We start from the raw sequence: 18092 nt of genomic DNA, 5'->3' as shown, positions 1-18092 counted from the left end.
CATAAAGGTCTGCAAAGGACGGCACAGGAAAGACTGAGGAACACAAGAGGACTGGACACGGCGAAAGAAGACTGTACACAGAAGAAGACTGCACAGGAAGAAGACTGAAAGGAGACTGGACACAGGAGAAAGACTGGACACAGAAGACGGACAGGAGCTAGGACAGATGAACTGACACAAGGGGGAAAATATGGACACAGAAGAAGATGGCATCAAGAAGAAGACGGGACACAAAGAAATGAAGACTGGACACAGAATAAACTGGACACAGAAAGAAGACTGACACAGGAAAGAAGACTAGATACGGAAGAAGACTGTCCACAAGGAATAGCTAGGATATAACAGGAAGAAGACTGGACACAGTAAGAAGACTGGACACAGAATAAGACTGACACAGGGAAAGAAGACTGGACACAAGAGGCGATAGGCGGGATGGAGATATAGAGAAACAAGAAAACCACAGTGAAGTCAAACGGAAGGAGAGCAAGAAAATTTATTTAAAAAATCAGATAAAAAAAATCAGATAGAGAGAGAGAGAGAGGAGAAATTTTACCAAACTACTGCTCCAACCTTTAATCGAGAGAGAGAGAGAGCGAGATAGAGAAATTCTACCAACCTTTTCTGTTTCCAAAAGACTCTTTATCGAGAGAGAGAGAGAGAGGAGAGAGAAATTTTACCAAACTTGTTTCAACTCTTTAATTGAAAGAAATAGATAGAGAGAGAGAGAAAAAAAAATTCTACCAAACTTCTGTTTTAACTCTTTAATCGAGAGAGAGAAGAGAGAGAAATTCTACCAAACTTCTGTTTCAACTCTTTAATCGAAAGAAAGAAAGACAGAGAGAGAGAATTCCAATTAAATGAAGGCATAAAAAAAGTCCCCCCCCCTTTTTTAATATTATACAAAAACACTCAAAAGAAGTCTAATACAATACTTAGGCTGAAAATAAAAAATATCAATTGTTATTGTAAATCAAATTCGTCCATAATTACATCACGAGTTAAAAACTCTACAAATATTGCAATTTGAGTTTGGTTAAGTTTACTAATAAAGCACTTAACTTCATTCGCACTTTCCTTTAATGAATGAACGAGCGCAATTCGAGCAGATAATTCGGCATTATATGGCTTGCATTTTTTTTAGACGACAAAAAGGACGCACTTGGCATAGTTACTCAATGACTATTGTTTACTTTATCCTTTCACAAAAAGCATGGAGGCAGTGGTGAACCTTGACCGAACCCTGTTCTAGTTTTTTCTTTCTTTTCTTAGGGAATAAAGTAATATATATATATATATACTATAATATATATATATATACATATATATATATAAATATATATACCTATATTTACGTGTGTAGATAAATAATTATATACTATACTATATATCGTATATACTATACATATATGTGTATGTATATATATATATATATATATATATATATATATATATATATATATATATATATAATATACTACATATATATGTAAATATATATACCTATATTTACGTGTGTAGATAAATAATTATATACTATACATATATATACGTATATATATACAATATATATATAATCTATATATATATAGTGTGTGTGTATATATAAATGTATATACCTATATTTACGTGTTTTATTTATATAATTAATTATACTATACATATATATATCGTATATATATATATATATATATATATACATATATATCATATATATATATATATATACGTATATATATGTATAGTATATAAAATATTTAATATATATATATATATATGACATATATATATATATATATATATATAGCTATATATATAATATATATTATATATATATATATTCTATATATATATATATATATATGATATATATATATATACCTTATATATATATACATATATATATATATATATATATATATCTATATATATCTATATACATATATTGATAAGATATATTTTTTTTTTATATATATATATATATATATATATATATGGTATATATATATATAATATATATATATATATATTACTTATAAACTTTTTAAAAAAATCTACCTATTCATTACATCTCCTAGTAAGATACATTCTTTAGGTGTCCTTCAGAACCAGGACCAGGACACTCCTGAAACAAAACACAGACAGACAAATAGACAGACAGGTAGACAGACTTACCGTCACTCAAATAGAGACCAATAGAACCAAGAGCATAACCTCCGTCCCCAACTCCCCCCAGCCCCCACAAGTTAAATAAAAGATAAGGACGCTGCATATTTGATGGGCGAGACCCCAGTTGAGGTCGGGTCGACCTCATAAACCTACGTTTTATTGGGGCTTTGGGCTAAGTGTCGAACCCATGTCTGCTCTTCACGAGTTTTATTTCATTATTTCCTCTCTTTTTCAGAGAGAGAGACGCCTTCAGACGGGGCACTCCCCAAACGATTAATGTCTGGCATGGCCAATTAATTTATAATATACTAATGAAGTCTCTTAATGTCTCCCCAGTGTTCTTTTGAATGTCTCCCACAAACAGTATACAGTAAGTCCCCTGTCCCTAGTCACCCTCCACCCCCACCCCCCACCCCCCACCCCTTACCTCATAAAGGTGTCAACTTACAGAGGCCAACGAAGAATGGCGTAGTTTCTTAATTCATTGTTCGTTAAGGAAATATTGCCGTTTGCAGGTGCCAGATTATTTACGTAACAATAAATAACATTTCCTTTCAAAGGTGCTATACTTGAAATAAATTACATTAGAATTGAGTAGACTTATTCAACGTATTAAGATAATTATTTTGCAAAGTAAGGAAAATATATACCGATGGGTCACGATCTCAATTTTATTCTCAAACTCTAGCTTCGTAACAGCATACTACCGAAGATTTTGAAGTTGGCTTTGCTGCCGCTCGAGTCTTTACTCAACGTATCGTACTGCACTGGGGTGTTGTCATTTCGTCTCCTACAGCCGATAAATAATACATCAAGGCGTTAACATTCTTTGAAAACGATGTTCAATTAAACTAAATTTTGTCCTTTGATCAATAAAAATAATTTGCATGACACATTTAGTGGGCCTAAATTGGACTTCTGATTTTCCCACATGATTAGCCAGGTCTATACTCTCTCGGATACGTAATATTAATGAATATTTAAATCGACAATATATATATATATATATATATATATATATATATATATATATATCTATATATGCTTTATTTGACTATTCCCGTTATTCTTGTTTTATTAGCCATGTTCGCCTTTCTTCTTATCCTTTTCATAATTGCTTAACATAATTAACTCTGACCTAGCTATTCAAATCAAAGGCAATCATAAAAAAATCAAACGAATATAATTCAGTCTTATTTTTCATCGAATTCCTTGCATATCATCCTGTTTCATTTGGACACGTTGGAGAGCTGTGGGAGTCAAAACTGACGAATACATTAAGAAAGGCTAACTTTCTGTAAAGCTTTCTTAGGTTGATCTTTCTGTAGCTATTCATTTCTTCTAAATAGAAATTAATTCAAATTAATTTCACATGTATACCTAGACCTACTACCATAAGCATATTATAAGTAGCTGAAAGATAAGAAATATGAAAGGTGACGTTCTCGTTTAAGTCTATTTCATATGTTTTTTTTTTTTTTCAAGAAAAACCTACTGCTTTAATAAACGGTTGCGCTTTAACGGCTACAGGGTGTAACACGAGTGTATGCACATATTTGTGGGATGAAAGATAAAGATTCTTTTAACAGAAAAATATTTTGATAAACATGCATTTTAAGGCGGCCGTTGTCGGTGCGGGCAATTTTAAAATAGCCGTTATCATTAGTGATGCTTTCACGTGATGGAGTTCGTAGTGAGAAGTCTGATCTAGTCGCTTGAGATGTAGAAGAGAGCGGAGGTGGCGTATAGGAGTGATGAAGGATTAGGCCTATGTTAATAAAGTATCTCCCAATAAAATGTATTCTTTAGGTTTTGAAGAAAAAATGCATGCATCATTGAAACAAACGTTTCCCCTCCCTATCCGTGGTATTCACTGGCCACCGATAAAAAAACAAAACAAAAAGAGTAAGCCTAACTGAATCTCTATCCATCAAAGATAAGTTTGATGTTTTGTTCATTAGACAACTATCAAAGATTTCAAGTGTAGATTTAAAAATCTCTTCCTCTCCATCTAAGTATTCATCAGACACCAGTCGTAAGCGTAGAGCTAGTTATGATTCCTGGTTCAGCAATGTCGTGACGAGGCACTAGAATTCAAAATTCACAAAAGAATGTTGCTCAGCAAAACATTTACACTATTGTATTGTCTTGCTCTCGTTGGTGCTTCGAGGTGTTCCACCTCTAGGCCCATGTCTAAATTTTGCCGTTCTTTAAAAACAATTTGATTCATCTATGTATGATTCTCCGGTTTATTCAGCTTTCTTTGATATCGCTCCAACAGGAACTTGCACCGAATGCAGTGCAATAATTCTCTCGCTCATCGAGGGATGTTTCTTAGACCGATAAATGACACATTGACATTAGATTCCCGTGCACATAACATCAAAAGCAATGAGTGAGGTCGCCTGGTTCACACTGTTAGGATATGTTTTTTTTCTTTTGGTTTTAAATTTGATAGCATTTTGTGAGATTCCAATGTTTTCTGTAAAATTTAACAAATGGAATAGTTCAACTACCTTCAACTTCATATTGAAATGATAATTTAAGGACTATGTTTATGCGATACTACTAGTGATAGGTGTCTCCTATCTATTTGGTAATGTATATCTATGGTTGTGATATGACGTTTTTTATCACTTCGTTTCGTTCACGTCAATTTTGCTATATGGAAAATAGTTTTACACAATAACATAACATAATGTTCTAAAGATATCAGTGACTGTTTTTAACTTCATTACATATGATTTCTTCCACCTTTGAAAAGAAAAATCGATAAATAAGGCATGAATCGTGCGTCAGGCAGGTGAACGAAAAATTATGAAACTCTGCCAATAGTTTTTTGGCCGACAGTACATGAGAGAGAGAGAGAGACTTAGCATTTCCCTCCGTCCAACTGAGTGAATTCAGGTATGTAATGTTTCCGTGATAATTCACATGAGTGCGTTTTCTATAATGGCGACACAATTAACTCTATACCTCTATGGTGTCACCACGGAGGTTAGACTTCTTTGGTTGTCACCTTGGCAGCCATACGAGTACTTTGTTTACGCAGAAGGATTTGGAAAAAAGAATCGTGACCTATACGTTTCTTTTTGATAGCAATAGGTTATCAGTATGTGTGACATCTGAAAACTAGGTGTTTACCTACCAGTCGTTTCACAGAAGAAGAAATCTAGGCCTATGTCGCTTGCTGATATCGATAAATTTAATGACAAATTTGCGATGGCCTATTAAACAACGTTTTATTTAGAGAGCAAATTTACTGTATGGATAGCATGTGTAAATTCGTATGGAAAATTTAAGATAATGCTCGTTCCTACGGCACCTATCGATTTAAGCAAGTGCCACTAAAAAGGCGATGCGTTCAAGAGCTGCCAAATCGTCACCTTCGACAAAATGTGATCCCACTATCAGTTCACGACCGGAGCCGAGGCCCAACATCCTGTGCTGATAAGATTGAGACTGGGCGTTTAGTAACCTTTATACCTAAGGGTTAAACAAATATCTAGCTTTAATGCCGCTGATGTCTTAGGTCCTTTCTGAAAATTCGGGTAGCACTAGCAAGATGGTAGGATAAAGGTTTATTATCGTTGAGGGAAAGCAGTAAACAAACTTTCTTTTTATCTTTGGAAGAGTAAATGAGCTTAGATTTTATTGTCGCTGTCAGCTCATGGCTATTTCGTAATCGGATGTGAACGGGGAGCATGGTCTTCGCCACTCACCCTCAGTCATTTCGTTGCCGCTGTATTAGACTGAAGTGCCTTATCATTTGGTTAGAGAGTCATTTTTTTATTTTTCTTTATTTTTAAGCTTTGATTGATGAAGTTTTAGAGTGAAAGTGTTTACAGCTGACGCTTTGATTGAAGTGTGATATCCACTTGGATTTACTCCTTGCTGTAAGTGAATTGTTGATGCTTACGGCGTTCTAAGATGTGGATAAAATAGAACTTTTTAAATCATTATTTTTAGTAACATGTCCGAAGTTAAACGTCCAGTGAACTTCGATAAGTTAACGCGGAAGTTCAGCAACTGCTGAAGTGTTATAGTGGGTTATAGTGGCGTTGTCTTCAGTCGTCTAGACTCAAGTTGGTTGAAATATTAAATGATAACCAAATTGTGAGGAATGAACAATGGCTAGTGAGCCACACCCTCATGCTTAGCCTAGTTACGTATAACCTCGGTGATTAGGCCTACTGCTCTTTATTCGACCTCCGAACTTAACAAAGCCAAGTTGACCTAACATAGGTCGGATCAAGGTCTAGGGACCGGATGGTCATTATATTTAAAGGGGGAACCAGCCCAAAAGAAGTTCTCCCCCTCATCCTCCGTATTCTTCTTTTAATATTAGTCGCAATAGTAGTACTATTGTAAATTGCGTCTTTCCAGCTCTCTCTCTCTCTCTCTCTCTCTCTCTCTCTCTCTCTCTCTCTCTCAAACACACACACACACACACACACACACACACACACACACACACACGTACACGCATATGCATATGAATATAAATACACAAAAATAGATGTGTTTGGCTGTAGTACTAACAAAGATTTATTATTACGTACGGACAAACAAACATTTTATGCAATATATATATATATATATATATATATATATATATATATATATATATACGTACAGATATATAGTACGTATATGTTTACTATGCTAGACCACACATATTGCTTACAAAACATGGACCGCCGCTCGCGGAACATTAAGTGGTTTCGCATAATAGATGGGTGGTTGCTACTATTTGCATATGATAAATGTACAGTCATAGTTGAAGTCATGCGCAGAAACTTCAACAATCTACGTAGATCCTCCTGAGTCTTGGTCTCTCCTAGTACTTCTGACATGACCATACTATCTCAAAGCATTGTGATCGATTCCCTTAGCCTAGGCTAACCTATTTAAAAAAAATTGTTTTTTAACATTCTTATGTATCTGCACATTTGTCAAACATTCCAGTTATGGATATATATATATATATATATATATATATATATATATATATATATATATATATATATATATATATATATATATATATATATATATATATATATATATATATATATATATATATATATATATATATATAGAGATAGAGAGAGAGAGAGAGAGAGAGAGAGAGAGAGAGAGAGAGAGAGTGGGGCAACGGTATTACTGATGGTGCGTGGCGGAGAATGACACTTAGTTTACATGACGGAATTTACACGATTCGTAAACAGCACCGTGCCTCACTTCAGACGCCTTCTCATGCACAGACAGGATTCACCAAAAATAGCTGACATTTCTCGATGACGGCATCGAAATGACAGTCCACCGGAAATTCAAGTACGAAACTTTGGGCCAAACAAGCTCAACATGATCACAACATGGCTTATAGTAGGTGGTAAAATACTTCCAGATTTGGTTAAGCTAGGAGAAGGTCAACTCTATAGATACTTGAGTTACCAAGTGGCATAAATTTGTCAATATTCACGTAGGCTCAATTGCACACACACACACACACACACACACACACACACACACACACACACACACATATATATATATATATATATATATATATATATATATATATATATATATATATATATACTATTTATGTGTGTGTGCATGCGTATACAGCTACAAACATCATAAACACAGATACACACACACACACACAAACAACCACACGAGGGAGAGAGAGAGAGAGAGGGAGGAGAAAAAGGAAAAAACTTTAGTTCTATGCTTTAATGATGATGAATTTTCTTCAGAGAGAGAGAGAGAGAGAGAGAGAGAGAGAGAGAATTGAATTCAGATAAAAAAATAGATTAAAAAAAACAGATAAAAAAAATAGTGGTCATGACATGACACTGATGTCATTTCCTAAATTCCCAGCAGCTAGTCTCATGTTCTATGCATCAGTAAGTCTCATTCGCCTCAAGAATATTCTAGAAATATAGCCTAATCGTTTCTTCATAAACTCTCTTGCTTCATTTTTATCAAGGTCACGCAATACGCTTATTCTTCTCCCACAGTTGAGCCAATTTAATTCAAAAGTTTCAGTGAGCCAACAAATTCTTGGAAAAGTCCAGTTGGTTTGAGAGTAGGTGGTGACCTCATTGTCACCCGGGAGTGAAAATCATGAATGTTACGTCTTTACTCCAACAACATGTTAAATTCGAAATCTGATTGACCACTAGCATTATTTGTGCCTTACAAAATTCCCCGAAAGTTATCTGTAGGGGCCGTTTCGTTGCTAGAGCAGATTTTTTTTTGCCAAGGACTAGATGCATGTGCCAAACATTTAGCCATGACACTATAGGCCGAATGAAAAACTTTTCTGTTAACTAAGATCATGTTTGAAGACTCCAGTGTTATATGAACTATCAGTCAATGATATACTTTTGCTGGAATACATATTTCTGTGATAAATGAGATTTTGTCATTGATTTATGCATTTATTACTATTATTATTATTTTGTTCTAAGGGGTCCACAATAATTAAAATGTTAAAAGTTCGTGTATAATTTATAAACACTTTACAAAAGCTTACGAATCCATCTCTGGGTTCATCTTCAATCCAAAAACTGAAGATAAAGCTAGAGATGGGTTCGAAAGTTTTTATCAAGTGTTTATGAATTATACACGAACTTTTAACATTTTTATTATTGTGGACCCCTTAGATGGCTTAGAACATTGTATAAACTCTCGTGATAGAGAGTTTTTCCCAACAAAATTACTACTATTATTATTTCAGTATGTGAAACCTATTCACATGTAACAACCACACCAAAGGGTCCATTGACTTGAAAGGCAAGCTTCCCAAGAATGTAATTTTCAACTTTCCACCGGAGTAACTCAGACCCAAAGCCAGTGAGTTTTCTATCTCCCTGTGGGAGAAGCGAACCCTCATGAATATATATTTTGTGGCATTTTAAATTGCAGGAATTATAATTACTGCTGTGGTGGTTATGTTTATAAGAAAATGCTTTCCTAGACGTATAGGCACTGTTCCCTGATCTGTCTTCTTTACTACTGTTGTAAGATGTGATGAAATTATTGTACGCTGAATGTTTGTACAATTATAAAAAAAAGTTATATTTAAGTTATTAAGTGCTGTATATGAAAAAAAAAAACTGAATATTGTTCCTCAACATAATATGTAATAGAATAATGTACGTATTGTGTACAATAGATATAAAAAAAAACTCCCTCATACTAGGTACGTCACAAGTCAATGAGAGATAGAATTACACACTTTCAGCGTTTGATCAACCACTTACCAAGAATCTGCGAATGCAAAATTACTTTTAATATCGAAGACATAGAATTACCTGCTGAATAAAACTTCACTTTAAGAGTAATTTGGCAATCTTTAAAGATATTTTCACGATCTGAACACGAGGGTGGAAGTTAGGCGCCATTATTAATACACAGTAGCGAGAAAAGGAGATTTATCTCTGGCATATAGTCATCTGAATCCCAAATCACCCAATTATTACCGAGAACTCTAGAAGTTCTTAATACTCTCTGGGTCTGATTCACTCCGGGCTTGCAGCTGGTATGAGTCACTCAGAAAGTTTTCGAGTTGACAAGGAAAGCGTCTCTGTAGTACAATAGTTCTTTAGCTGGTCAGCTGGGATAATGGTTAGTGTCGTGGAATGCCACTCAGATGTGGCGGTTCGTGTCTCTCGACCATGGCGATGAGGAATCACTGATTTTATTTCATGATCAGTTACTGCAGCAGTGTGACGTCTGCCGTAAGAGGATGAAACCAACATTCTTTCGAAGTTTGAATTTCAAGTCAATGGCCCCTTTGATGTGCTTGTTCCATGCGAATAGGTTTCGTTTACTTAAATACAAATGATATTAATTTAGCTGTTTCCCAGTCACCTTTAACTTCAATGTGTCTCGGCTACCGATACCCAAGCAGTGTATTACTTTTAAAGAATAAGTTGATCATGGAGTTCTAAAAACACTGCCTGGACGAGTTCAGTATTGCCTTCCAAAGGGTGACAATGTAGCTGGAACTGAATTTAAGATACAGGCAGAAGTATGAGTGCCTATTCAGAAGAGTAAGGGGTACGAGGCAGAAATTCAAAGCCACATTTGGACACTTCAGCTACTTAAACCTGTGCTTTGAGGGCAGGGACATTATATATATATATATATAATATATATATATATATATATATCTATATAAAATATTATATATATATATATATATATATATATATATATATATTGCCTCATTTATGGTACGACCCTTCTTTAAATCATCTATCACGACAACACCCTCACAATAAAAATACGCACTGGCCACCAATTACTTCTAATTTTTTCGGAGATGGAGAACCATTGGCCTTTTCATCAACTGCTTTTAATATTTAATTCTGGTTCAGAGTAGTCAACTTATATATCATCCAGGGTTACTGAGCTCCTATAGGAATTGACAGGAAGGAAACCACCTCTTTGCCAAATGTTTGCTAATCCAAAGATGTCAGTCAAAGTACACTGAGCTTTTGGCAGCATATTGCAGCTGAGAGGATCAGAACGCCCAAAATGATCTTTTACGTACTCACGAGAAATGAAAATTGGTTTTTATAAGGCTTTCTTTCCTTCCAAAACAGGATCACAACAACAGGAAATAAGAGGCGTCCTCCACATGCGAGGGAGGAAAGCTAGGAAAGTGAGATTGAAGTCGCGCATATTCTGAGCAAAAATTCAGGATGGCCCTAGCACTGAAGGTCCACATAGTGGACCAGAACGGGACGAAAATGATGCAGTTCGATCCCACCGCCGTCGTCACCGACGTCTGCATGATCATCAGAGAGAAAATCACCGATTCTAACCTGGGACCGCGTAAGGAGTCTTCATTTTTCCCAAACATTTTCCCGACCTCTATCATCACCTATGTATGTGTTAATGTATTAAAAAAAAGTTATTTATTATTATCCATTTATTCCCTGACTTATTATTATTATGATCTCACTTTCTTCTCTGGACTGACAGCCAAGGACTACGGACTGTTCCTTCCAGGAGATGAGGTTTCCGGCACAGGAGTCTGGCTGGAATCTGGAAAAAGCCTCAGCTATTATCTCCTTCGAAATCAGGTCAGTGCCAGTGAGGTCAAAGTTCACTAAATCTTTTCATGGTGAGTGATACCAAAATGATTAAGTGAATTCCTTTAAATCATTCATTGTAAGCACGACCCAAAGGGTAAGTAGATTTTTAAAAATCATTTTCATTGTAATTAGGAGCCGAACGATTAAGCAGATTCGTTTAAATCCTCTTCATTGTAATTAGGACCCAAGGATTAAGTAGATTCTTTTCAATAATTTTCATTGTAATTACGACCTAGGGATTAAGATTGTAGATTCCTTTAAATAATTATCATTGTAATTAGGACCTAAGAAATAAGCAGGTTCCTTTAAATGATTTTCATTGTAATTAGAAGCCAAGGATTGAACGCATTCTTTTCAGTAATTTTCATTATATTTAGGACCCAAGGATTAATTAAATTCCCTTAAATAATTTTCATTGTAATTAGGACCCAAGGATTACTTTATATTCCTATAAAAATTTTCATTGTAATTAGGACCCAAGGAATAAGCAGTTCCTTTAAATCGTCTTCATTGTAATTAGGACCGAAGGATTATTTTCGATTCCTCTAAAAATCTTCATTGTAATTAGTACCCAAGGTTTAAGAGATTTCTTTAAATAGTTTTCATTATAATTAGAACCCAATGATTAAGTCGAGTTTTTTAATCTATTTTTATCGAAATCCTTTTAAACCCTTTTCATAGGGAGTAGTTGCCTGTCGCACTGGATTCTGTATTTATTAAAAAGACGGAAGACTTCATCGATGTTTAGTGGAATTTGCATTTAGTTTCCGATGATAAAAATCGGTATTCGTCTTGTATGCAGTATTCTTGGTTGTAAAATTCACCGATCTCATAAGTGTCAGATCTACCCGCTGTATTCAAACCATAAATTTCATTCACTTCCTCATAAATTTTAATGATTGCCTAATCTCCCTAATCACTGAAAATTGCTACGATAAAATCGCGCTATCATTATCTCTGCTCTTATCTGTAAAGCTCTCTTATCACAGATATGATTATATCTCTCTTATCGGTGAGCAATAATTCTTAAGTGCTATGGACCTCTCTCTCTCTCTCTCTCTCTCTCTCTCTCTCGTCTCTCTCTCCTTCCCTCCCTCTCCTCCTCTCTCTCTCTCTCTCTCTCTCTCTTTAGGTTCTGTTCAGTCTTTTCTGGTGTCAGGAAATCATTACGGATTTTCTTTGTTTGAAGAGGATAATGGCCGCCATTTTCGAAATTGCCTCGTTAACAATACGTTCCTTATTTTACTTCACCAACGTAACCAAAGTTGACAGTTGTTTGTATTGTACACACACATATATGTGTGTGTATATATATTCATATATATATATATTATATATATAGTATATATATATTATATTATATATATATATATATTTACTTCATATATATCTATGTATATAAACATGTGTATTTATAATTTATTTACTTTTACATTCTATTCATGCTGTCGATACAAAAAATTGGAAACACAGCAATTCCTAACTCATGAAGATAAGATAAAATGAGAGTAAATCGCAAGGAATTAAATTTTTAAAGAACACTAATCCGCGCGCATTACGTCTAAATTATAAATGCACTATTTAAATTAGCATTGACGCAACATCCGTCGTATTTACGTCATGGTTTCATGGGAGTCATCCTTTTCTTTCTCTTTCTCTCACTGTCTTTCTTCTTTCTCTTTACCTTTCTTGCTGTCGTGGTTTTTTTTTTTTTTTTTTTTTAATACAGGGTTTCCAATTACGTTGACAGGACGTGATCGAGTACCGCAGGAAAGTACGACAGTTGAAGATACGGATGCTGGACGGAACGGTCAAGACGATGTTGGTTGACGACTCACAGCCCGTCTCGCAGATCATGGTCGTCATCTGCGCTAAAATCGGTAGGCCTATGTCCTGGACAGTAGTAGCCTCCAAAGATAGCCTTCATCATTTAACGCTTTGATTAATCTCATCTTGAAATCGCTGGTACTACACTTAAGGGACCCCCATACACAGAACGATTGTCTGAACGACTGTCTGTATCGTTCGCAAAAACACTGTGTATGGGCTTGTCTGAATGCAATAGTGGGCGGAGCTTCGTGTCTGAACGATCTCATCGGGAATCTGTCACGACCAGGTTGCTGCTGGCTTGCGACTTAAGTCTGTCATAAACAGATCATTCAATGTATGGGTTTGTCTGCCGATATAACGCTATCGCGAGCAAAAATCTTTGTTCAGACTGAAGTTGTTGACTTATATCCAACCTTGTTTGTGATGTGTGGGCGATAAGTCGCCAACGTGTGTTTGTGACATGTTTTCCTGTAGTAAGGACGCACCCTTATTATTGCTTTGTTGATTTTTCAGGCCTCATTGTGTCTCATGCTTAGCTTTTTGGGTTTCTTTGGGTCTCCTGCTCAGCTTTTCAAGTTTGTGTGGGTCTCCTGCTCAGCTTTTCAAGTTTCTGTGGGTCTTCTGCTCAGCTTTACATGTTTCTGTAGGTTTCCTGCTCAGCTTTACAAGTTTCTGTGGGTTTCCTGCTCAGCTTTACATGTTTCTGTGGGTTTCCTGCTCAGCTTTACAAGTTTGTGTGGGTCTCCTGCTCAGCTTTACAAGTTTCTGTGGGTTTCCTGCTCAGCTTTACAAGTTTCTGTGGGTCTCCTGCTCAGCTTTACAAGTTTCTGTGGATTTCCTGCTCAGCTTTACAAGTTTCTGTGGTATTTCCTGCTCAGTTTTACAAGTTTCTGCGGGTTTCCTGCTCAGCGTTACATGTTCTGTGGGTTTCCTGGCTAAGCTTTACAAGTTGGTTGTGGGTCTCCTGCTCAGATGTCTACAGTTTCTGTGGATTTCCTGCTCAGCTTTACAAGTTTCTGTGGGTTTCCCTGCTCAGCTTTACAAGTTTGTGTGGGTCTCCTGCCTCAGCTTTAACAAGTTTGTGTGGGTTCTCCTGCTCAGCTCTACAAGTTTCTGTGGGGGTTCCTGCCTCAGCTTTACAAAATTTATGTGGGGACGTGTCGTGCTCAGCTTTTACAAGTTTCTGTGGGCTCATGCTCAGTTTTACAAGTTGTGTGGGTCTCCTGCTCAGCTTTAAAGTTTCTGTGAGTTCCTGCTCAGCTTTACAAGTTTATGGGGTCTCCTGCTCAGCTTTACAAGTTTCTGTGGATTGTCTGCTCAGCTTTACAAGTTTCTGTGGATTTCCTGCTAAGCTTTTACAAGTTTCGTGGATTTCCTGCTCAGCTACAAGTTTCTGTGGGTTCTCCTGCTCAGCTTTACAAGTTTCTGTGGGTTTCCTGCTCAAGCTTTACAGTTTCTGGGATTTCCTGCTCAGCTTTACAAATTTCTGTAGGGTTTCCTGCTCAGCTTTACAAGTTTCTGGGGTATTTCCTGACTCAGCTTTACAAGGTTTCTGTGGAAATTTCCTGCTCCGCTACAAGTTTCTGTGGGTCTCCTGCTCAGCTTTACAAAGTTTCGTGGGTTTCCTGCTCACTTTACAAATTTCTGTGGGTTTCCTCTTTCACTTTTAACAAGTTCCTTGGTCTTTTCCTGCTCAGCTTTTTTACAAGTTTCTGGTGGGTATTTCCTGCTCAGCTTTACAAGTTTCTTGTGGGTTTCCTGCTCCAGTTTACAAGTTTTCTTTCTGTGGGTCTCCTGCTCAGCTTTACAAGTTTCTGTGGATTTCCTGCTCAGCTTTAGTTTACAAGTTTTCTGGTGGGATTTTCCTTGCTCAGCTTTTACAAGTTTTCTGTGGATTTCCTGCTCCAGTCTTTACAAGTTTCTGTTGGGTCTTTCCCTGCTCAGTTTTTACAAGTTTCTGTGGGTATTTCCCGGCTCAGCTTTTACAATGTTTCTGTGGGATTTCCCTGCTCAGCTTTTACAAAGTTTCTGTGGTTTCGCCTGCTCAGCTTTACGAAGTTTTCTGTGGTATTTCCTGCTCAGCTTTACAAATTTCTGTGGTCTTCCTGCCAGCTTACAAATTTCCTGTGGGTTCTCCAGCTCACTTTACAACGTTTCTGTGGATTTCCTGCTCACTTTACAAGTTTCTGAGGGTCTCCTGCTCAGCTTTACAGGTTTTCTGTGGATTTTCCTGCTCAGCTTTACAAGTTTTCTGTGGGTCTTTTCCTGCTCAGCTTTACAAGTTCTGGTGGTCTTTTCCTGCTCAGCTTTACAAGTTTCTGTGGATTTCCTGCTCAGGCTTTACAAATTTCTATTCCTGTCTTTCCAGGCTTCACTTTAAAACAAATTTCTGTTGGGTCTCCTGCTCAGCTTTTACAAATTTTCTGTTGGGTCTCCCTGCTCAGCTTTACAAGTTTCTGTGGTATTTCCTGCTCAGCTTTACAAAGTTTCTGAGGGTCTCCTGGCTCAGCTTTACAAGTATTTCTGTTGGATTTCCTGCTCAGCATTTAACAAGTTTTGTCTGGAGGTCTCGACCTGCTCAAGCTTTTACACGTTTCTGTGGTATTTCCTGCTCAGCGTTACAAGTTTTCTGGGTGGGTAATTTCCTGCTCAGCGTTTACCAAAGTTTCGGTTTGGATTTGTCCTGCTCAGCTTTACAATTTCTTTGTGGGGTCTTCCTGCTCACTTTACAAATTTCTGTGGGTCTCCTGCTCAGCTTTACAAGTTTTCTGTGGATTTCCTGCTCAGCTTTACAAGTTTCTGAGGTCTCCTGCTCAGCTTAACAAGTTTCTGTGGATTTCCTCTCAGCTTTACCCAGTTTGTGTGGTCTCCTGCTCAGCTTTACAAGTTCTGTGGGTCTCCTGCTCAGCTTTACAAGTTCTGGGTGATTTCCTGCTCAGCTTTACAATTTCTGTGGTTTCCTGCTCAGCTTACAAATTTCTGTGGGTCTCCTGCTCAGCTTTACAAATTTCTGTGGGTCTCCTGCTCAGCTTTACAAGTTTCTGTGGGTCTCCTGCTCAGCTTTACAAATTTCTGTGGGTCTCCTGCTCAGCTTTACAAGTTTCTGTGATTTCCTGCCAGTCTTACAAGTTTCTGTGGTCTCCTGCTCAGGGCTTTACAAGTTTCTGTGGATTCTGCTCAGCTTTACAAGTTCTGTGTGGTCTCCTGCTCAGCTTTACCCAGTTTTTGGATTCCTCTCAGGCTTTACAAGTTTGTGTGGGTTTCCTGCTCAGCTTACAAAGTTTCTGTGGGTTTCCGCTCGCTTTACAAGTTTCTGTGGGTTTCCTGCTCAGCTTTACAATTTTCTGTGGATTTCCTGCTCAGCTTAACAAAATTTCTGTGGTCTCTCTGCTCCGCTTTACAAGTTCTGTGGTTCCTGACTCAGCTTTTACAAATTTCTGTGGGTCTCCTGCTCGCTTACAAGTTTCTGTGGGCTCCTGCTCAGCTTTACAAGTTTCTTATGGATTTTCCTGGCTCAGGCTTAGCAATTCCGTTGGTCCTGCTCAGACTTTACAAGTTTCTGTGGATTCCTGCTCAGCTTTAACAAATTTCCTTGGTCTTTCCTGTCAGCTTTACAAAGTTTCTGTGGGTTCTTTCCTGCTCAGCTTTTACAAGTTTTCTGTGGGATTTTCCTGCTCAGCTTTACAAGTTTCTGTGGGTTTCCTGCTCAGCTTTACAAGTTTCTGTGGGTTTCCTGCTCAGCTTTACAAGTTTCTGTGGGTTTCCTGCTCAGCTTTACAAGTTTCTGTGGGTTTCCTGCTCAGCTTTACAAGTTTCTGTGGGATTTCCTGCTCAGCTTTACAAGTTTCTGTGGATTTCCTGCTCAGCTTTACATGTTTCTGTTGGTCTCCTGCTCAGCTTTTAAAATTTCCGTTGGTCTCCTGCTCAGCTTTTAAAATTTCCGTTGGTCTCCTGCTCAGCTTTTAAAATTTCCGTTGGTCTCCTGCTCAGCTTTACAAATTTCTGTGGGTCTCTTGCTCAGCTTTTCAAGTTTGTGTGGGTCTCCGGCTCAGCTTTTCAAGTTTGTGTGGGTCTCCTGCTCAGCTTTACATGTTTCTGTTGGTCTCCTGCTCAGCTTTTAAAATTTCGTTGTCTCCTGCTCAGCTTTAAGTTTCCGTTGGGTCTCCCTGCTCAGCTTTTAAAGTTTCCGTTGGTGTCTCTGCTCAGCTTTTAAAAGTTTACCGTTTGGTCTCCTGCTCAGCTTTTAAAGTTTCCGTTGGTCTCCTGCTCAGCTTTTAAAGTTTCCGTTGGTCTCCTGCTCAGCTTTACAAGTTTCCGTTGGTCTCCTGCTCAGCTTTACAAGTTTCTGTGGGTCTCCTGCTCAGCTTTTCAAGTTTCTGTGGATTTCCTGCTCAGCTTTACAAGTTTCTGTGGATTTCCTGCTCAGCTTTACATGTTTCTGTTGGTCTCCTGCTCAGCTTTTAAAATTTCCGTTGGTCTCCTGCTCAGCTTTTAAAATTTCCGTTGGTCTCCTGCTCAGCTTTTAAAGTTTCCGTTGGTCTCCTGCTCAGCTTTACAAATTTCTGTGGGTCTCTTGCTCAGCTTTTCAAGTTTGTGTGGGTCTCCGGCTCAGCTTTTCAAGTTTGTGTGGGTCTCCTGCTCAGCTTTACATGTTTCTGTTGGTCTTCTGCTCAGCTTTTAAAATTTCCGTTGGTCTCCTGCTCAGCTTTTAAAGTTTCCGTTGGTCTCCTGCTCAGCTTTTAAAGTTTCCGTTGGTCTCCTGCTCAGCTTTTAAAGTTTCCGTTGGTCTCCTGCTCAGCTTTTAAAGTTTCCGTTGGTCTCCTGCTCAGCTTTACAAGTTTCCGTTGGTCTCCTGCTCAGCTTTACAAGTTTCTGTGGGTCTCCTGCTCAGCTTTTCAAGTTTCTGTGGGTCACTTGCCCAGCTTTTTAGGTCTCTGTTAAAATAGTTGTTGTGACAAATATGGACTTATTTAAGTA

General features: G+C 37.3%; 1 protein-coding gene across 3 annotated transcripts in view; it reads left to right on the top strand.

Annotated features, from left to right (window-relative positions):
• Nucleotides 1-5015: 5015 nt before the first annotated feature.
• LOC135195516 (talin-1-like) overlaps nucleotides 5016-18092 on the top strand; it is a 46678-nt gene continuing 33601 nt past the window's right edge. The window contains exons 1-4 of one of the 3 annotated variants that reach the window (XM_064221753.1): nucleotides 5016-5073; nucleotides 10791-11022; nucleotides 11173-11273; nucleotides 13036-13165. In XM_064221753.1, coding sequence (XP_064077823.1) covers nucleotides 10890-11022; nucleotides 11173-11273; nucleotides 13036-13165 — 364 coding nt within the window. In that variant the 5' untranslated portion in view covers nucleotides 5016-5073; nucleotides 10791-10889. Of the gene's footprint in view, nucleotides 5074-5835; nucleotides 6063-10790; nucleotides 11023-11172; nucleotides 11274-13035; nucleotides 13166-18092 lie in introns of those variants that run through there. The other 2 variants (XM_064221751.1, XM_064221752.1) reach the window with 2 other exon arrangements.

The sequence above is a fragment of the Macrobrachium nipponense genome, chromosome 16, assembly GCF_015104395.2.
Source record: "Macrobrachium nipponense isolate FS-2020 chromosome 16, ASM1510439v2, whole genome shotgun sequence".
Taxonomy (NCBI): Eukaryota; Metazoa; Arthropoda; class Malacostraca; order Decapoda; family Palaemonidae; genus Macrobrachium; species Macrobrachium nipponense.
Note: the sequence above shows the minus strand (reverse complement) of the source record. Positions and strands in the feature narration are given on the sequence as shown.